Consider the following 22185-nt stretch of genomic DNA (forward strand, 5'->3'; position numbering starts at 1 on the left):
TCTAGGAAAACATTAAGTAGCTATGTCATGTAGCTATTTAAAGAAGTTTGTGATCTTCAGGCTACATTTATATTGCGTAAATGGCAAACGGCGGGCATTTATATAGCGCGCCTTTATCCAAAGTTCTGTACAATTGATGCTTCATAGTCACCCGTTCACACAACAGTGTAAGCACCGCTGTACACTTTTCATTCAATTCCAAAATGTTAAAATTGTCCGCAGTCACTCCCCCTTCCGTTCGAACTTCACCTGACGAAAGCCACAATTACTGAGGCTACGTCAAAACATTCAAGAGATACTGCATGTGACAAACTCTCATGGCCACAATCACACACACGAGATGTCAAGTCCTTGAGGAAAAGGTTCCCTCAAATTTATTTCCAAATGAAGAGGAAAAACAAGAATTTCTTCAGCACTGGTAATTAAACGGTTTTGAGAGGATTTCCCACATTCAGCAGCGAGAGTTCTCAAGAAAAACGCACACTTGGTCAAACACAATTGGCCCATATAATATAGGTCTAAATGGAGTTTGAATATCTCCATTTGATAAGGCACCGTCAGTAGTTTCAAAACTCACTCAAATCACTTAAAAAAACACAAACAGAAGAACTTCTGAAAATTCACAAGAAATTCTGTAAATCACAGCTGCCCAACCCTGTTCCTGGAGATCTACCATCCTGTAGGCTTTCATTTCAACTCAACAAAGCACATCTGATTCCACATACTAATTAGCATGTCAACAACATCTCTAGTGGCTCTTTCCAAGTGTTTATTTTTCATCTCCTTATTCCTTTCCTTGCTCCTAGCTCCACCGATCGAGGGAGGCAAAACAAGAAGCAAGAAAAGGTGGAGAGGGGATTGGAGAAAATGTGAATTAGACGCATGGAACGTCCTTGTTGCTCCTTCATCTGTCAGTTGGAAGTCATGTCGGTTATAGATGTGGCATACGCGTGGCAGATGGGGAGAGGTGGATCCACAGGTCGATCATTTATACGTAGCATCACAAAAAGAAAAACTTCCGCAAAGGAAGGCGCTCATGCTTTCTTGCCTCTTAACTTCAGCTTCTAGCCCTTACAAGGAGCGTTCAACGGACTGGATTTCCAGGACAGGCGATATGAGGTGAAAAATAAGCGTCTGGAGAGAGCCCTAGCGGTTGAATGAGGCGTGCGTCGTTAAGAGTTTAAATGAAAACCTACAGGACGGTAGATCTCCAGGGACAGGGTTGTGCCACCCTGCTTTAAAATTAACTTCCACTCAAATAACTGGCTACGTGCACACACTTCATTTCAAGTCAAGCAAAGTTCAGAGAAAGTTTTTAAAGGATGCCCATGGTGGCAGTCATTCAATATCGCTTGCATACATACAGGAACAGAAATGGCATGATGTAGGTCAGGTAAAGGCCAACCCCGACCCTGGAGTGCCAGTGGCGTCGCTGGTTTTTGCTCAAACCTTTAACCAGCACCACATAATTGTGGTGACAATTATGCTAAATGAATACAAGCCATCGTGTGCTGGAGGTACAGAGCCAGGCAGTCTCAGGCTCAGAGTAATGCCCCAACATCTCAGGCTCAAACTCAGAAGGAGCAAAAGCCAAGACCAGGGAGGCCAACTCCTGATGGATATAACAGGGGGGGGCTGGCTCTAAATGATCACCATTTCCGTTCCAATATGTACATAAACAATGTACTAAAATTGCACTACTCCACAAACTAACAATCACAGAAACATAATACATGAACAAAGACCCGAGCCATTGTGCTTTAAGATTCATACATTGGATATTTGGGAATCATACGGATGATGATTCTGCCAGCAGTGAGAGGCTGTGGCACAGCACCAAGATGTGTTCAGTCAGATAGACCCAGCAGCACCGGCGTGAAACCTCAAGGGATAGGAAAGCCTCACCCTTCCCTAAATTATTGCCCTCGCAACTCAGGAGTACACATTTAACAAACGGGAGCATTTACAGCCCTATTCAAGACGCTATGTGTTTTCATCAGCTCATATTCACCCACTGTTTTATATGTCATTCTATGCAGCAACATTCGAAAGGAAGTTCAATTTTGGACATCCATTTTGGTCTGAGCTATTCACATTGTACTGAACTGTCTGCTCCTGAAATAAATGCCAAGGCAAAAATGTTAAAGGAAAAAGCATAAAGAACTTGCATTCCCAAGAATGGAACAGTCACGGAGTAAAGCAATAGATTTTTTTCTGAGGTCAAACAATTATAATTCACCTATATTATTTTACTGGGAATACAATGGTCTTATTTGACACAAATTCATCATGTTTTCTATTTAAATGTAAAGACATTTTTGAGGCGTACTAAATTCATGTTGCAACTACTGAGTTTCTTTAAATGTTTAAAATGCACAAAACATACAGTACTGTGCAGAAGTCTTAGGCACCCTAGACTTTATTATATATACACATGTTTAGTTAGTATAAAAGAACACATTTCAGATTTCCAAATATTTATTTTCCAAAAGATTTAATTTTACAGAGACATTTTTGTATTTAATTAAAAAACTAACATATTACTGTAAGCAATTGACTACTGTTTATATAAAAACTTGATCAAGGCTGTCTGAGATCAGAAGCAAAGAGCCAACCAAAGTCTGCAGAACAACTGTGGCAAGTTCTCCAACATGCTTGGAACAACCTCCCTGCCAAGTGTCTGATAGAACTGCAGGACAGTGTTGGCTATCTCAGAGAAGTTTTAAAGGGTGGTCACAGAAAATATTCATTTGATTCAGTTTGTAACTATTCAGCCAAATTACTAATATGTAATGTGAAATGTATAGTGTTTATTTAGGACCGTTCATTGAATTATTTTTGAAAAAATCTTATCTGTACAGAATGTTATACTGGTGCCTAAGACTGTTGCACAGTGCTGTATGTCTGATATATCAAGTTCTCTGTGTGCCCCATTTCTGTGGCTGGTTTTGAAAACTGTCAGTCTAAGCAAGATAGTATGTTGTGCCAAAAAATAAATATTAGATAAATATTAGAATTTTAAAATTCACCATTTTTTATCATGTGAAAATCTTCTATAGACTACAGTACAAGCACAGTGAGAATACGGGAGTGTGATCTGAAGAAAATTATAATTAAATATGATAATTATTCAGTGCACTGCAAATCCCATCACATTTTCAGGATTATAAAATAAAAACCATTGTGGTAACTAGGAGAAAGATAACCATAGCTTATAGAACATTTTTTTTAAATGGAGAAAAAAAAAAAATGCACAAATTTCATTACATTCTTTCCCCTCGCCTACCTCTCCCCATCCAGTCAGAAAACAAGCACTTGGACACACTTTAGCACAAACTTGTGAAGAATCTCTCCCATCAAGACCTCCATGTCATTGCTGTCCTCTAGGGACTGACTTCCTCAATTGCGGTCACTTCCTGGTGAGGTTAAAAGTAATGATTAAATAAAACAGACATTGGCAGAAAATATCTGTTCCTGTCTTGCAGAATGAATATTTACCTTCTTTAATTATGAAACACGGTGGTGAGACACATCAGCAATCATTAAAAAGAGACCGACAACCTTACCGTAATTTCTCGTTAATTTAATCAAAGTGAATCAATAAAAAAAACACCATCCAAACAAAAGCAAAGCCACCATAAGTTATTAGTCTGAATTCATTGAAGTTAAGGTAACACACAGTTGATAAAACCTCAATCCAAACAAATATGCATATATCACTGCAGTGTCACCAATTCCATGCTCAGTTCTCCATGAAATCACTGCAAATAACGGGTGGAACATTTCACATTACTGAACAAACAAACTTTCATTACTGAAATATCACTCAGTGTTAAAGTAATAGTTTGTACCATCTTGTGTTACCGGTTGGTTTTTCCAACACGACTAGAGGTGAGGGATAATCACGGCCCGAGAGACCTTATAGAAATTCAGATTTTGTGGAAACATTCTGATCTCATAACATAAAAGTTATGTAGTGACATAAAGAAGAACACAACAGGTGATCCAGTCAATTAAACTCTTTGGAAATTAAATAAATAAGATGGTAAAAACTACTCCAGAGGCAAACACAGAACAGACCAGTCCTCGGTGCCAAAGCTACAAGCTGTTTGGAGATAAATTATGTCTTGTATAGACACAAGAAGCCGCCACAGCACCAACATGAGGGAGAAACTGCTTGAAGACACCAGTGGAAGCACTTTAAACTGATCTAACTACGGAATCAAAATGTCCTAATGATTTCAATTTTACAATCACAATAGATTTTTTTAAAGGAGGCAATTTAATTTAAAACAAAGAATTTAGCCATAATTATGAATGAAATTTCAATGCTTGCACTGGTGTTTTCAATCACATGACATTTTGCAATAAGAATGACCTTCTGAGAAAGTAGATTTTAAGCAGGAAGAACCGGTGTTAGATTAATTTTTAAATTTGGGTAAAACAGAAGTGCTCTACATTAAATGATTTATTGTGCCACACATTTGTTACTGAACGGATTCAGAAATCGTTTATGATTATTCATGGCATTTCGTTTGCTCGCTCACGCAAAGGAGGCAATTTCTGCACAGAAACTGGCTCACACCCAACACCAAAATCCCATAAACTGATTTTCTATCAAGTTCCAGAATTTTCTAGACAGCCATTCTGAGGCGGGACAAAAAAAAAAGCAAAAGGACAGAACAAGGCCATGGCTGGAGAGGCAAGAGACAGGAGGAAAGCTTTGCCACCACCAAGAACAAACGCGCTTATACCTTGCTTCTGAAGAGGGGCTTAGCGCCCGGTCCACAGTACTCATTGTAGATGAGTTTGAACAGAAAGAGGTGGAAGAGCGTGATTAGGGAGGCCACACTGAACCAGAATAAGAAGGGCAGGCCCGGGTACTGCTTGGCCATGTGGTCCTCGTGGGCCAGGATGGCCTTCACGTGCAGCGTGTGCCTCAGGTCCTGCAGGTGCGTCAGGTCGGTGGAGATGTACAGCAGCGCGGTGATGGGCTGAGTCACCATCACGGGGAAGGTGTGACCCTTGACCTCCGAGGTCAGCTCCACCGGCTCGTTCATGCACCCCGCCTCGCAGGCGTACAGCTTGACGGGCTTCTCCTGCGGCTTGACGGACACGTGCAGGAAGGGCTTGCCCTCCGCGTCCAGCAGCACCGCCAGGCTCATCAGGTCCTTGTGGTAGCGGATGCCGCGCAGCGCGTAGCTGTTGTGCAGCACGTCCGGGTCGGCCTGGAACTGCAGGTGGTTCTCGGTGAACTGCAGCCCGCCGAAGCTGAGCACCATGCCCTGCATGACGCCGTGCGCGCCGGCCGCCACCAGCGCCCTGCAGCCGCGCTTCTGCAGCGTCAGGTTCCACAGCGTGACCAGCTGCAGGATCTGCGCCACGCTGCTGACGCGCTCGGGCCACAGGTTCTCCGCGTGCATGGTGGCGTGGCCGCTGAAGCAGTGGTCCGCGTAGTTCAGGCTGGCCTCCAGCCGCTCGCGCTCGTCCGCCTTCGCCCGCCGGTACAGCAGGGGCGCCGTGGACGTGGAGAGGACGTGGTACAGCGTGGTGTTCACCGTGTGGCTGGACGGCGTGTGGGAGTCCGTGATCTTCCTCATCTCGACGCCTGCGCGAGACAAAACCGTCGTCAAACATCGGGACGCGTGCGCGGGCTGAGACGCAACAAACAAAATATGACATGCATATTTCATATTGATAGCCTGACTTCCCATGAAACCTATGAGCGGTATCCACTTCCTGCCAACACAGACAACACATCCTTCACAGATACAATTAGGCTTTTCCTAAACTATTAATCACCAGGTTACCTGAAATGAAAAGATCTGTCCAAGCCTGCTGGTGGTCCTTGATCACATCCTCCATATTGGCTCTCAGTAGATCCCCAATCTCCTTCTTGGCCCCATCTCTCAGCTTGGTGAAGGTCTCCTCAAGTTTCGAGGACTCAACAGGTTCAGATATCTGGACCACTGACACCAAGTTCTCTGTGTATTCCGATTTTGCAGCTACTTGTAGCCGGCTGGGTATTCTTTTGGAGGCTACCACCACCAACACGAAGTGGTTCTTGTCAGTCACCACTCGGCCAGAGGAGAGAATGAAGTCTTTGTCATCCGTCTTCTCCAAGCTGGCCGAGAACTTGCTTCCAAAGGAGGGAGAGGGCGAGGTGACGTCGAAGATAGCCACCCAGTCTAAGGGATTGGTGACGTGGACGCGCTGAATGTACACATTGGGCCGACTGCGGTGCGCTAAGAACTCTTCTCTCACAGTGACGCAGTCCCGGGAAGATTGGCTTGCTCCCGGTATGATGCAGCGGACGGACAGGACAGAACCCTTCCGGAACCAGAGCACTGAAGCCTGCGCCTCAGAGTGCTTCTCTTGCATCTCCAGAGTAACAGCAGGTGAATACTCTGTCAAATGAACTGGGGGCGAGCCTGCCTGAGAAGAGGAACTCACCCAAAGTTTGTTGGAGTCGATATCCACCAAGAAATGTCCATTACCGACCACGGCAGGGGCGACTGTTTTGCTCTGGGGACTAAAAACAACCCCTTCCCCTCGGTCAACAAGTGGCTGCCATCTCACCGTTTCAGTTTGTAAACAAGCACCGGCTGCTCCTCCCGATTTCCCTGAGCCAGTCAAAAACCTAAACATTCCATCGGAGCTGAGATACCAGTAAAAAATCAGGAACAGAAGTAATCCGATAAGAACCCTTCTAGCCCAGCTGCTCGACAGCAAACCGGGCAGGCCCTTTAGTCTTTGCTGAAGCCACATTGTATTGGCTTATACTGTAGAAAAGTATAATCTACGTCCTCTATGGTATTACTGTGAAGTCCTATCACAGATCTGTTAGCTAGTTATACCGTGCGGTATGCATTTTATTGTAGTTACACGGGCGCTCTGGCTAACATAAAAGTTAGCTAATAATGTGTAACTACGTAGCAAACTGGACAGACAAGATGACCAAGTAGCTGGCTAGCAAGCTATCTTTCACATCAATGCTGTCGTCTTTCTTAGTTTGGCTAGCTAGTTAGTTAGTACCCCGCTAATTATCTTCAAATGTAAATTAATTAGTATTATTTTGTCGTCGGCCACATGTTATTGACAATTATATACAAGATCATCCATTGTTTGTGATTAAACAGCACAAGCAAAAATGTATTTCCACGTCTGTTTAGCTAGCCAGCTAGCTAGCTAGTTAGAAAAGTCGACGCGCCTTTTAACACAAAGTAAGATGGCTAGCTCACAAAACAATCAAACAAGTTTGTTTTATCTTGTTTCACATTTTAGCAAATTAACACCTGTCGTAGCGTGCAGATATTGCCTAATTTCACATCTTCGACGGTGTCTGTCAGTTCCCCTTCCTGGTAGACGTTTGTTTTCGATTCACCATTTTTTTCGATCACGGCACTCGTCTTCTTGACACTTCTGGGTTCAATGCCGTAAACCAAATTAAACGAAACATAATCCGGAAGTGTCGCAATTCGCAAGTCTCCACCCTACTTTCACGACATTTCAGCTTTCTGCTTTTCGAAGTCAACTCACAACTTTTTTGTCAAGAATTGTTTGCTTGCCGCAGGCAAGTTATGTTATATAATTTAGGTAACGGTTGTTTGCTAATGGTTTGACTAATTCATATTAAAGAATATAGCAACAACTTCGCATTTCAGCCACTGATTTATGATGAGTTAGCAGTATAGTCGGTTGACTGGCCCAGATGCCGTAACTAATGTTAGTGTGTTGCTGCATGTCCTGTTTGCCTCTGAAAAATGCATTCGGTTGTTATTTTGCACACTGAAGTTACGACACATACTTCATATATACTCGTGTATTAAGAGAACGTTAATATGCCCCGAAATTATGCGACTGTCCTTCGGGTGTGTCACGCTTGCGACCGTTTACTCTTTCAACTGCGCCGCGCATGCAGAGCGTCACGTAGCCACTTGGGTTGGCTGGTTACCCAGACAGACTTTTTTTTTAACGTGGAAGACAGATGTTAAGATAAGTGCACAAGCAGATCCACAACTGCAGGCTATTAAAATGGTAAAACTTGGAGGCATGTAAAAACACGTTTGCTGTCTATGAACAAAGAATGTTATGTTCGGAAGATGAATGAATTATGCAAACATTATGTGTGTTTAGTGGTCAAATAATATAGAACGTGGCTCGGCATATTGTACATTGCGATTTATAAATAGCAATTACCTGCAGCCCTTCAAGGCGAATAATTTGACGTTACAGTTTAAATCCATAATAAACTAAATAAATTATGTGTATTGCTGGCTCACTAAAATCGGGCTGTCCTAAATCAATATGCTAATTAAATGTTTTATTGTCGTTTTCCTATGAATTTTAACATGTACAGGAAGGCCACCCCCTCCAGAAGTTTTCCCAGATGTGCTTAGTTGCGGCAGCTGCTGATTCGTGGGAAACCCAGATGATCTGATGATGTACATAGAGGGTGGAGGGGCGGTGATTTAGTTTGCAAGCTAACTTCTCTGCGTGAGAAGAGGCGGACAGATAAATCAAAGCAAATACATTGGTGTATATAGTTCTAATAGAGACTGAATCTGCAGCTTTGGTTTTTGGTCGCTACAGTGCGTGAGGATGCTTAAGATGGGAACCCGGGCTTTGGCACTTTTCTCTGGGATTTGGCTAGCCACATTGTTGCTGGCGATAAACTGCGAGGAGCGTTCGACACCCGAAGGTAAGAATTTTTTTTTTGTGTATTGTGATATACTGTATGGTGTGCTGTTTTTGATGGGAAGTTCGTAGCAAAATTTGCATTGACTAATTTAACCTGTTGTATTTTCAACACTCATTGAGTGCCACTGTTATATTTTTGTACTCATTATATGAAACGTCCTACTATTCAAGACTACATGATAGTTAGTTACACTGGCTAACGTTTAACGTTAGTCATGATTAGTAGCCTAACTTCTAACGAGTCAATCAAAGCTTGTTTGTAAGACTTTACACAATTTAATGGTAGCGAGAAGATAGGCCGACGTGTTGTAATAATAATGGCGCACGTTACGAAAGCTGCAGCTGCAGTAGCCTAACTAATGTAAATAACTATTCAGTTTTCTAGATATTTCCAGTCTTGGCTCCTGCTGACGTGGACGGGACGGGAAATATGCAAGACTTAGTGCATGTTTGGAGTTGTGCGCGTTATTAATTGCAGTCTTAGCTGATAAAACAAAACAACAGAGATGATTATAATCTATGTTGTGGGTCGGGGACTAACGGGACCAGTATGTCACAGAAAAAAAAAAGAAAAAAAAATCAAAACTGCTTTGCCTAAACTGACTGCAGGGGAAGGAGACACTAGCGATATCGAGGACCATAGAATCGCTTCTGTTTCTCACCTATGATTGGAAAATTTACCTGATACGTGATGAAAATTTAATCTGACAAAGTGCAATCGAAAATAATGGCCGGGATGCGATCCGATCTGTGATGTTCTGACGCGAAAAATGTTTAAACGCGAACCACAGTGAGCTCAGAACTTTGAGACTAACTCTATATGTAAAGCAAATTTAATATGGCCTTTTTCAGGAATACATATGTGTGGATATACTTTTGCATATTATTTTGAACGTTTGCTGTAGCCTATGCAACGCCTGTGGACCTGGCATTCATAACGTTTAGAGGACGAGTAATAACTCTGACACCGTAAAACAGTAAACAGTTGATCACTTCTAGCCTAATACATGTGATGCATGTTTATACATTGTATAAATAATGAAGTCGTACCCTCTTGTTTGTTCTCGACTGTAAGTTTGCCTTGCCTGTTAAAATATCTTCTTCTCTTATGACATCTGTTCAAACATCTGTGCAAATTGTTTTCTCTTTGTCAGGCAATCTTCTAGTTTTGACCGTGGCCACGAAAGAGACAGATGGCTTCAGGCGGTTTTTACGTTCTGCCGAGCATTTCAACTACACTATCAAGGTATGGGAAAACATGAGTAACTGTATGCTTCAACTGAGTGTTTAGGCACATTGTGATGATTTCGTTAGAGAGACTCATGGTCCCAGTGGGCTTAAATAAAAAAACATAGGAACTGCAGTGCAAGCCACTTGTAGGAATAGAATATGTCCTTGGCAGTTTATTGATAGAAACACAGTGTGTATCAGTGAAAAAGCTTCTTTTTTTTATCCTTTTTTTTTTTTAAAGACATAATAATAATATAAAGTAGCTGTCTTACTCCACAGTGAAACAAACTTGCTTGTATAAGTTTTTGAGGAAAGTAAATCCACAGTGCCCAATTCTTTTTCCCTTGCTTGTTTAAAAAAAAAATCAAGCACTATGCTGCATTCCTTACCCAACTTACCCAAAACAAATAATGCTGCTGAATGAAATTTAGAAATGGAAATGAACAGTTTCACTTCATTTTGTAATTTTACAGCCACCACAGCAAGGACACTCCGATTAAAGCAAAGAGGCATTAGTAACAGTAACCGACATTACAACTGCAGGATATTTGAGTGGTGAAGTCCAATACAGACACATAAGAGACTGACATGGGGTTGTATAACCCTCAGGAGCTGTATTGAGATTTACCTCTCAAATACCCAGCAGTTGTAACTTCAGTTACAATGGAATTGCCCTAAGGTACTCAGTTAAAAAAAAAACTGTTCAGTTTTTATGAGGCAATTTATTATACTGGTTAAAAGTAAATTAAGATGTAGCATTATATATTGTACATTCTATGTATGTTCCATGCATTAAGATGGCTGAAATGTGTTCTCAGAAACTTGAGTTGTCTTTATTGCTGTGTGTACAGAGGGTCTGACCAGCATTTGAATGAGGATTGATTCCATTCAGTGGTGTTTCAACACGGCATCCTGGTCACTTCTCCATTCACAAGCAGTTTACACTGCCCCGGCAAATGCTGGCAAATGAAAGAGCTTTTGTCTTTCAGAGGAAACGCTCCGGTTTAACTGGGTGGTGTTTGCTTTTGTAGGTGTTGGGAAGGGGTGAGAAATGGAGAGGTGGGGACTACATGACCGCCCCCGGAGGGGGGCAGAAAGTGCGGCTGCTCAAATCTGCCCTGGAAGAGATTAAGGATGCGAAGAAGGTCGTCCTGTTCATCGACAGGTACGGACAAACCGTCATCTCCCAGCCAGCACCCAGCGTTCACTAACGTTCTCACAATGTTGCTGCAATGTTATGTGCCACGTTAGCTCAGGAGGTAAGAGCAGTCGTCTGGCCGTCGGAGGGTGTGTCAAAGTGTCCCTGAGCAAGACGCCTAACCCCCAATTGCTCCTGACGAGGTGGTTTGGTGCCTTGCATGGCTGGTGCCTTTCAGGCCGCCTGTTGCCATTGGTGTGTGAGTGAGTGCGTGTGTGAATGGGTGAATGAGAGGCATTAATTGTAAAGTGCTTTGGAAGAAAGCATTATATGCAGTGTGTTTACCATTTGTGTCAATGTTAGAATATTGACAAAACATTTCAGTAGTACAGCTGGGCTGTAACAGAATATCAGAACACATCTCATACATCTTTGTATTGCTTGTTATGAAAAGAGTTGCAATACACAGTGCCAGTGTCCACGCCTCTGTTTTGACCTGGTTCATTGGTGTTGACAGTGCAGTGGTGTTTATTTGCCTCTGTTTTGACCTGGTTCATTGGTGTTGACAGTGCAGTGGTGTTTATTTCCCCTTGTTCTTAGCTACGATGTGGTCTTCGCTTCGGGTCCCAAGGAGCTACTGAAGAAGTTCAAGCAGGCGAGGCACAAGGTGGTCTTCTCTGCAGAGACCCTAATCTGGCCTGACCGGCACCTGGAGGACAAACACCCGCACGTCAGGGAGGGCAAGAGGTTCCTGGGCTCCGGAGGTGTGTGTGTGTAAACCTCCCCCAAGATACGAAAGGCTCCTTCCGGTGCCCATTTCAGCATGGCGTCGTCTGTACAAATAACAAATAGAATTTTCATTGTTATAAAATAAAAGGGTGAACTCTGACCCATACAGTCTTTACATGGAGTTTGGTACAGGTCTTCATAGGGCGGCCCGTAGCATAGTGGTTAAGGTACATGGGGCATCTGCCAAATGCCATTAATGTAATGTAATGCTTTACACTTGCTGGAAGGAGAATGTTATTCGTCAGGACTGGCACTATTGCTCACAGAATGCTGGAGGTGCACTTATGTTACCTTTCACTGTAAATCTCTCTGGATAAGAGCATTTGCTAAATTAATGTAATTTGACGAGCAAGAAGGCCGGGGGTAAAAGCTGTCCTAAAATGGCATCATAAGTGCTCATACGCTGCATTAAGCCGAGGTGAATTTTTCTATGCTGTTTACTATGCATAAGTCAGTGCCTGTAAGAGGACAGAAGCTCCTTTCAGGACACTAGGCACGCGTTCATTTGGCCCTGCCCCTGTTGTTCCAGTCCGAGACCGTGAATTTAGGAAAGCCTCAGTAAGTGTAAATTTATGCCTCTCGTTCTGAAACCTGCCATTGAGTTAAAGAGCCCGCGGAAGCAAAAACAGGGGCTCGGCCCTCCGTGTTGCAGACACGCAGTCGGAAGCGTTGAACTGCAGAGCTTTAACCCTTTGAAGTGCAATGTTTTCATTCATTTATATTTCTTCAATATTCTACGTCCGTGTTCTAGAACTCGCGTTTAGAATGTCTGTAATCTCAGGTTTATGTCAAATTGCAGAAAGGTCTTCGGAGGCTAAGCAGGCTTGACCCTCTCCCCTCGGCTCTAGAATAACGCTCTCTGGTCATTTGTGTCCCCGCAGGGATCATTGGTTACGCACCGAACCTCAAAGAGATGGTGGCGGACTGGACGGGAAAAGACGACGATAGCGATCAGCTTTTCTACACTAAGATTTATATCGAAACAGAAAAAAGGGTAAGATGTTTACGGTGTCTTCCTTTTTGTTGCTCTAAGCCTTGGCTCACAGGAAAAGTTTGGGCAATTATGTAAGTCAGCAACAGCTGAATTACAGGTTTTCTTACATATTTAGTTTTATTGCTTTGTTTTTTTTCATGCTTATTCGAGATCTCATGATGACTATTGGCTTTTATTACATATGTGGTAGTCTTTCTGTGCCACTTTGGAAAATGTCTAAAACATATTTTTTTATCTTGTGATGTCTTCCAGAAATCTATAAATATATCTTTGGACAACAAGTGTAGATTGTTTCAGAATCTTCATGGAGCTATAGGTAAGGCAATGTTTTGCAATGTTCATATTTTCATGCAAATATTTGCTTCTTGAAAACCAATGTGTAAACGTTACTGTACTTATTACTGCTTTATTTGTAAAACAAATGAAAAATGGACCACATGTTTGCCAGAACTACCAGAGATAATGAGCTATCAAAGCTGGCACAAGCGTAAATAAAATCTGCTACCTTGTGCTTTGAACAGTTTCCACTTCATAAAGAGGGTCCCAGCATGAACTCAGATTAAAAAGAATCAGGGAAACGGAAGGATCTTTTTCTATTTATTTCCCTTTTTATGGCGTATTAGCTTTCAGAGGCTCTGAGAGAGTTATGAGCTTTCTCCAAAGCCTGCTTCCCCCCTCTCGGGGAAAGGGGTGGTCTTCCTGGAGAGGTGCCAGTTTCTTCTGAGTCCTCTCTGACTGTGTGTGTATTTGTGCGTGTGTGTGGAGCCTCTGAGCTTGCTCTGACTGTGTGTATATCTGTGTGTGTCTGTGTGTGTGTGTGTGTGTGTGTGTGTGTGTGTGCGTGCGCGAGCGTGCGCGCGCGCGTGCGAGTGTGCGTGGAGTTTCTCAGCCCGCTCTGACTGTGTGTGTGTGTGGAGTTTCTCAGCCCTCTTTGACTGTGTGTGTGTGTGGAGTCTCTCAGCCCTCTTTGACTGTGTGTGTGTGTGGAGTTTCTCAGCCCGCTCTGACTGTGTGTGTGTGGAGTTTCTCAGCCCGCTCTGCCTGTGTGTGTGTGGAGTTTCTCAGCCCGCTCTGACTGTGTGTGTGTGTGGAATGTCTGAGCTGGCTGTGAGATGTGCCTGTGCACACGTAGGCCGTCTCACAGACAGGCACCCAGCAACCCGAGACCCAGGGCGACTGGGGCACCATTGTGTACCATAAAGAGAAGCAGCTGCTTCATTAGACCTAATAAAGCCAGAGCGTGCGGCGATCACAGGAACCTTACACCTCTGCTCTGACTGCCTCCTTGTTCCCTGCCCTCATTTGGGCTCCAGGCAGGAAACATAACAACACAATTTTTGTTTTGAACTTTTCCAGCAAAACATGTAAATAAATAAATAAATACACATAAAAAATAAAAAAAGCTTACGTTCCTCGTTTAAAGTTTATTTAGCAAATGAAGGTTCGCAAAGGCTATCTTAAATTTTGCTGTCATTAGGGAATATAAGAAGAAACATACTAAGCATTTTATATTTAGTCCCAAGGTCTATATTTCGCATTTCGTTTGTGAATATTATGAAATGGAAAGTAGCTTTAAAGCAGGTAACAGTAACACTTTACAATAATGTTACATGAATTGGCATTAACAAATTAACTAACTACTGCAATATTAATCTGTAAGTTAACTACATTAGTTTGTAGTTAACTTTTCACAAGTTAATGTATTAATGTATTCATTTCTGCAGCGTTAGAACACATTAGTGCATTTTAAAATATATGTCAATATTTGCTCCAGACGTTTTGAAGTTTTGGATGACGAGAATTAGCGATGCGTCTTGTGTGTGGCTTGTGTTGATGTTCAGATGAGGTGGTTCTGAAGTTTGAGGACGGAAGGGTTCGGGCCAGGAATGTACTGTATGATACTCTCCCGGTTATTATTCATGGAAATGGACCCACCAAGGTGAGAGAATGCCTGCCAATGAAGGCTCAGAGATATGCATTATATAAACTTGTACCTTTACCAGTCAAAATATCTAATCATCAACTGTGTTTCAGAAAGCAATACTACTTAAAATGTGTCCTTTTCTTGTAACATATCAGAACTGTTTTCAGCAACATCAACAATAGCTTTTTGAAATGATTTCATATTTACTAGCTTATTTTGGATTCTTGAAATGAAGCTTGTAGTAATTGTAAGGCCAGTTATTTGATTATATTAATATATTGAGTCGGGGATAAAATACATATTTAATTGTTTGGCTTTATCTATTGTTTTTCCTTTTTTAATGCATAATTACACTAACAGTTTAATAAAATCTGTTTGTTTTCCAGCTGCAGATAAACTACCTTGGTAATTACATTCCCAGGGTGTGGACATTTGAAACAGGCTGCACTGTGTGTGAAATGGACTTGAGACCACTCTCTGAGCTAAAGGTAGGCAGTCGATTATGCATGAACATGAACTTAGGCTGTTAAACATTATATCATATAGTGCATGGCTTCCAACTGCAAGGGCCATTTTCTTTTTTATTGATAATCCTTTTTGTGTTCTTTACTTTCTGTACCCTGGTTATAATGCGAGGCATGTCTCACAAGCCCAGACCTGCTCCAGTTATGGCTGAAATCCGTGTCTCCCCCCTCAGGAGAGCGACTACCCCCTGGTTGTCATCGGGATCTTCATCCAGCAGCAGACCCCGTTCGTTTCTGCCTTCTTCGAGCGTCTGCTGAACATGAAATACCCGAAAGACAAACTCAAGCTCTTCATTTACAATCAGGCGAGTGACCCCTTTCACTGCACGACCGGTCGGCTACTCGCCGTACCGTGCAGTCCAGGTCGGATGTGGCTGTGTAACTTATTCAAGAAGGCGTGAACGTGCGGTTTGGCTTGGGTCGAAAGCAATAGGGAAAACAGTGCCCTCTGGTGCTAGAACCAGTGGCATTACCTCTAGCTTCTTGAGTCTAAAACCAGGGCTGTGTGAACTCTAAACCGAATCATAATTATCCTCGAAATGGTACTGAATACCACTTTCAAGAGTGATTGGAATATAGTGAATATGAAATATTTTACTTTCGCTGAAGCAGAACTGTGCTAGAATTGGATCCTTAAAAACATTTGATTGTAATTTGACATGCCTTAAAACTCTTGGTTTTTCTCAAGGTCTTAGTGAATTTAAATATGTACATGCTTGCTAAAATAACTGATATGACAATTTACGTGAAATTTTTGCTCTTCACCTTTGGTAAACTTTACAGGAACCACACCACAAGAAACATGTCAGCACTTTCCTAGAGCGTCATGGGAAGGAGTACCAGGCGGTGAAAGTGATTGGTCCAGAGGAGGAGATGGATAGCACGACATCACGCAATCTAGGCTTGTGAGTTCACGCGCTAATTTCATTGTAAAAAGTTAAATGTAATTATAAATGGTCCTATTTGTCATGCAGTATATTGGGGTCATGAGTTTTCCGGTGGCCTCCGCCCTTATACTCAAGGTGTCGCTGTGGGCTGTAATCCGCATTAAGCAGCCAGAAGAGGAAGTAACAGTATCAAGATCTTTTTATCACAAATGTGAAAATCCACATTTTAAGTTCATAACTTTGGTAACTTGGTGGATTCAGAAGTTGTGCCAAGCTCTTTGTGTTCAAGCACGGAACTGGAAGTCTGGAAATACTCATGGTCCAAATAACATGTAATGTTGGAATACTTTCAAGGTTTAATGGAGGTAAACTCTATCATTTGTTATTTCGTAAGGCTTCTAGAATATAAAAGAAATGCAATGCAATCAGAAATGAATGGTGAAAGTGCACAGATCATTGCGGTGTTTAAATTGCACCATTTGGAGGGAAAGTGTGAAGGGTTATTAATGGCACGCCTCTGTTTGTGTGGTCCACCAGAGATGTTTGCCGTCAGGACGGCGAGTGTGAATATTTCTTCAGTATAGATGTGGAAGTGGTCCTGAAGAATGCCGACACCCTCAAAATCCTCATCGAGCAGAACCGGTGAGTGTGGAGATTCCCATGTCAGGCAAATCCTGTGTGGCATCTTAACCCTTTCAGTCACACGCCCAAGTGGTTCCACCCGAGTCCCAAGGGCTTCTGGCTTCGGTTGAGAGAATTGGGAAAGTTGAGAATTTTGGGTTTTAAAAAGTTGAAAAATGGGTTTTAATAGGGGGTTTAAAACAATAGTACAGCAGTCATTTTGATTGGTTGAAAAGTTATAAGATCGCGAGTACTTGGGGCTGAAAGGGTTTGGTGTCATGGTTAAGGCAAAGCCTGTGTGTGAAATGGGATGTGGGACATACGTGAAGAGCTGGCAGGACCGGCCCTGATTTTTCACATGACCTTTGACCTGCAGACCCGTAATCGCTCCGATGATCACGCGGGTAGGCAAGCTGTGGTCTAACTTCTGGGGCGCGCTCAGTGCGGACGGATACTACGCCAGGTCCGAGGACTACGTGGACATTGTGTTGGGGCGCAGGGTGTAAGTGCGCTTTCCGTCAAACCGCTGCTGACATCAGAAGAGCCTGAATTCTGTCCCTGAATCCTTTTAAAGTTTGAATCTCGCAGTCAGTTACAGCTTAAACAGGCATCCTTCTGTTATTGTATAACAATGATATATCATTATTAGCAGTGTGTGCTAGGAATTTTTTTGCGAGTAAACTGTCTTAATGCCTTTAAATCGATTGCTGTTCTTGTGTTTCTTGCAGTGGTGTCTGGAACGTTCCCTACATATCCAGTGTATACTTGGTGAAGGGCAGCGTCTTGAGGAATGAACTCTCTGGGAACAACTACTTTTTATCCAACAACTTGGATTCCGACATGACCTTCTGCCACAAACTCAGGAACCTGGTCAGTGCTTCCTGGAGGGGGTGTCTGTGTGTGGTGTGTGGGGGTGTATGTGTGTTTGTGTGGTCAGTGTGTGTGTGTGTGTGTGTATGTGTGATATGATATAGACATCCCAATGTTTACCTCACATTTAAACATTTAAGGTTGTTGTACTGACCCTCTCCTTGCTGTCTTGCAGGGTGTCTTCATGTTTGTTACCAACAGGCACGAATTTGGACGCGTGGTGTCAACTGAAAACTATGTGACCACACACCTGCACAATGACCTCTGGCAAATCTTTGAGAACCCAGTGGTGAGAAATAAATACAAAGTTAACATGATTATACACTTCCAAAGCCTGTGGGTGCTGTTTATCACCAGAGGGCTAAAGTACTATATCTGCAATATCAGAACAGATGGCACATTCCAGTGGAGGAAAGGTGTTGAAAGTCAGAATAGTTATTATTATAACTATTATTCTTTCTAGTTGGAGCCATTTCCTCTGTTGCTTGGCAGCTGTAAACACTCAAAATCAGTTTATATGTACAGCCTCTGGAAACATAACAGTGCTGCTTCTTTGGAGCTGTTTGAAGTGCATTTTTATTTTTGCTTTAGACCACAAACCTCCGAATGCTCTACAAGTGTAAAGCCTTTGGCCAATTGAAAATAGATTAAAACTTTTATCAAAAAGTGCCCTACTGCCTTTTAAGTGTTTAGCCTCTGGTGAGTGACATGGTGTAACTTCAAAATTATATTGCTACTTTGTTCCATTTTCTGTGGCTAATAATATAATTTCTCTCTCTCCACAGGACTGGGGAGAGCGATACATTCATCCAAATTACAGCCGAATAATGAAAGACAATTTCATAGAAACTGTGAGTAAACTCATCAAGTCTTTTTTTTCACTGGAGAAAACATTCTGACAGAATTCACTTTTCACTTTTCATATTCCATGCCATTTCCAGGTATTTTCATGAATGATTTATAATTTGTACAGCAAAATGTAATTCCTACATTCCTTCAGCGAACAATGTGCTGTATACTCATGTGTGAACGTGCAAACCATAGCTCCAGTCATTCAGGTGGTTTAAGGACGTGTTACCTTGAATCATTTCAAAGGCTTCCATAATCTGTTCAAGTATTCAATGGTCTTTAAAGTTGAAGTTTTTAAACTGGTATTTTTTAAACCCTTTAAAAAATAGTTATCACAATGAGTTATTACAATTTTGAAGTTGCTGGCCAGTTCTTTGACGTTCCTCTTTCTGCAGCCTTGCCCTGATGTGTACTGGTTTCCTATCTTCACGGACGTTGGCTGTGACCACCTCGTTGAAGAGATGGAGCACTTTGGCCAGTGGTCAGGAGGGCGAAATACGGTATGGCATTTTGTTCAAAATCATCACAGGAATGATGCCCTGAATGTTGTGCATTCTCTCGTACCAAACGATTCCTTGTTGTTCTTGGTATGTTTTCTCTCAGGACAAACGTATCCAAGGGGGATATGAAAATGTTCCCACCATTGACATCCACATGAATCAAGTTGGCTTCGAGAGAGAGTGGCAGAAGTTCTTGTTGGATTACATTGCACCCATCACAGAGAAATTGTACCCTGGATATTACACCAAGGTAAGGTTAACTCACTAAATGGAATGCTTTTAATAGATTTTATTGTTTTTACCCTGAGGAGGAAACCATTCTGGCGGACAGTCAAATTAACTTTTTGAAAATTGGGAAACATAGACTGTTGTCTTTCTTTGCAGGCTCAGTTTGACTTGGCGTTTGTGGTTCGGTATAAACCCGACGAGCAGCCATTTTTAAGGCCTCACCACGACGCATCCACATTCACTGTAAATATCGCACTCAACCAGCTGGGGATCGATTACGAGGTGAGGGTGGGCCGTGTGCCGGTGCTGCTAACGCACCGTTTTCTGTGTGTACGGCCTCTTCATGGGCTGCTACGTGTACTGCCGAACTTGTGTTGCCTTTCTTAGCTCACCCCCTTACAGATAAAGTAAATGATGGATGTTTCTTCACCTTGTTTTTAAGAACTGTGTCTGATTTTGATGGAAATATCATTTTATTGTGTAATTATGGCCCTTCCAAGGGTCTTTCGTGGGACATGACATTACAGTACATGAAATCACATTTAGGCATGAATAAGCTCTTACTTGGAGAAAGCCATAAACAGTGGCTACTGTTGTTGATGTAGTCCACAGGTGTCAGAATCCAGTCCTGGAGGGTAGCAGTTTCTTTTAGTTTTTAATGTGTTTCAGTGAACAGTGACAGAGAGGAACCACAAATGCCTGCAGACACTGCAGCTCTGCAAGACTGTGCAGACTCTTAATCGAGTGCTGTACAACACACAAGCGTATACTTTAAAACAGTACTCTGAATGTCATATATAATCTTGTTTGCTGTCCAATTTGTTTTTTTAAATTCATGATTCGATTTTTAAAAAGAAATAAGAAACTTAAGATCGGCACACTTTGAGGTAGGAATACAATATATGGTGTCAGTTTCTTGTAGTACAGCATCCAAATATAGAAATGCTTGTGTATTGGACCCAGGTTTTGTGTTTTTGTTTTCTCTCTGAAGGGCGGAGGGTGCCGGTTTCTCAGATATAACTGTTCAGTCGATGCTCCACGCAAAGGATGGTCCCTCATGCACCCAGGACGTCTCACACACTACCACGAGGGGCTTCCCACCACCGGGGGGGTCCGCTACATCTCTGTGTCCTTTGTGGACCCCTGAGACACCTGTGCCTTTTTCATTCTTCTTTCCTCTTATTTTAACCACGTTGGCTTTTGGTAGCGATACAGAACGAACTCGGGCCGAGTTCTGCCTTAAACCAGAAATATCCAACTAAAGACTTGAAAGGGGGGGGAGGGGGTGGGCTTAATGACTGTCTGGAAAATCAGTCCTCCAGAAATTAGGCAGTTAGCCTGTTTTGATGAAAAAAAGTGCCTTTATTCAATCAGTGAATTTTTTTAAATGTTGGTCTCTTTAAAAAGAAATTGGTACTTGGAATTTATGTGTTTGCTCTCATTTGTATTGACACTCCAAATTCAGTTGCTGTTGAGGATTGATATTATGCAATTCCCATATGAGCATAGGCAGTGGTGGTGATATTTATTCATTTTAAAATTATGTAACCTCACGCGAGTCACAAAGAACAAAGCTTGGATGTAGGATTTGGTAATGAGTTGTTTGTAAAAGAGAATTTTACTGTTTTATGGTGACAATGCGTTCCGTTCATAGCAGCGCATTGTTCGTTTTAATGGCGGTTTATTATAATGACCTCCAAAAATGTCATTGTTTTAAATGTTTGGCGGATCATTGTTTTTTTTGTGCCGTAATTTTGGAACTAAAAATTACTGTTTTATGCCCATTGACTTCATGCAACCAACTATGGAAAAATTATTCCATTATTAGTAAAAACCAAATTATAGTTTGTCTTTTCTTTTCACTGTTTTGGACTAATGTCAATTAAAACAAAAAGGAAAACACAAAATGTGCCTATTGTTTTGTTCTGCCTTGTATATTTTACATGCACCCTCACATATAACCCAAACCATTGCCATCTGTAGCCCTCTGCTCCCCGTAGTCCAACCCTGAGAAGGATATACAGGGAACACGGTAGTACGGTAGTACCAAACTGGGAGAAGCTTTGTGGGCACTTTGTCTTCACAGAGCATTGTGATGACCCTTTACAGCCTGTTTTTAGATCAATTTGGCCCCATCCCAGATTGGTTGGTTGTAAATGGTAAATGGTTGGCATTTATATAGCACCTTTATCCAAAGCACTGCTTCTTATTCATCCATTCACACACTCGCACTCGCACGACAAAGGCGATTGGCTGCCATGCAAGGCACCAACCAGCTAGGTTAGCTTGCTCAGGGATCCTTGACACACCCATGGAGGGATCCAACTATCAGATGACTGCTCTTACCTCCTGAGCCAATGTCTCGCCAATATTAATATGGCTGCATGTTACAAGAGCTTACCAATACATGGGTAGTACTTGTGTCATTTGTGTAAGATACATTGATGAAAGTTGAAACTGGAATGATTTTGATAGTAATCATTTGGTGGGCATATTGATTTTAGGGGTATATTCCTATGGATTATCAGGCAATTGACCATTTGTCATAAATGGCAAATGCCAAATCTGGCTGGTTAAAGGGTTAATTGACTCCTCACTCATTCATCATGTTAACTTCTTCCCCCCAGTTGATAATTATCAGTTACATTATGAATTCACTGTTCAACCTGTGGTGCAATCGTGTGGGCTGACAACTTGCAATCAGATTTTAAAAAAGAGGTTGATTAAAGGTTAAGACACTAAGACCAGGCTAAGATTCTTAACATTCAATATTAAACTAAGGTATGCAATAGGAGCCTGTCCTGGTTTCAACGTTATTCTGGCATGGCGTGACTCATCATTTGTAGCCTAGTGAAGTGTCCATAGTCGGGGTAAAAGGAAAAAACGAAGGCACAAAGCTGGCTAATCATAAAGTGTGGCGAACCTCTCTCC

At 42.2% G+C, this 22185-nt stretch overlaps 2 protein-coding genes across 2 annotated transcripts; one reads left to right on the forward strand and one right to left on the reverse strand.

Annotated features, from left to right (window-relative positions):
- Positions 1–343: 343 nt before the first annotated feature.
- Positions 344–7853, reverse strand: kiaa2013 (KIAA2013 ortholog). The gene is made up of 3 exons (XM_061258050.1): positions 5811–7853; positions 4755–5608; positions 344–3416 (listed from the first exon to the last, which is right to left on the reverse strand). The coding sequence occupies exons 1-3, from the start codon at positions 6766–6768 to the stop codon at positions 3384–3386; spliced, it is 1845 nt and encodes a 614-aa protein (XP_061114034.1). The 5' UTR covers positions 6769–7853; the 3' UTR covers positions 344–3383.
- A 597-nt stretch (positions 7854–8450) lies between these two features.
- On the forward strand, positions 8451–21161 carry plod1a (procollagen-lysine, 2-oxoglutarate 5-dioxygenase 1a). The gene is made up of 19 exons (XM_061258049.1): positions 8451–8701; positions 9855–9946; positions 10962–11095; positions 11669–11832; positions 12739–12851; positions 13104–13167; positions 14693–14790; positions 15162–15263; positions 15473–15604; positions 16083–16204; positions 16724–16828; positions 17184–17309; positions 17536–17677; positions 17853–17966; positions 18463–18528; positions 18922–19026; positions 19130–19276; positions 19411–19536; positions 20246–21161. Exons 1-19 carry the CDS (start codon positions 8602–8604, stop codon positions 20399–20401), a joined length of 2208 nt encoding a protein of 735 aa, XP_061114033.1. The 5' UTR covers positions 8451–8601; the 3' UTR covers positions 20402–21161.
- Positions 21162–22185: the final 1024 nt, after the last annotated feature.

This window comes from Conger conger, chromosome 10, assembly GCF_963514075.1.
Source record: "Conger conger chromosome 10, fConCon1.1, whole genome shotgun sequence".
NCBI lineage: Eukaryota > Metazoa > Chordata > Actinopteri > Anguilliformes > Congridae > Conger > Conger conger.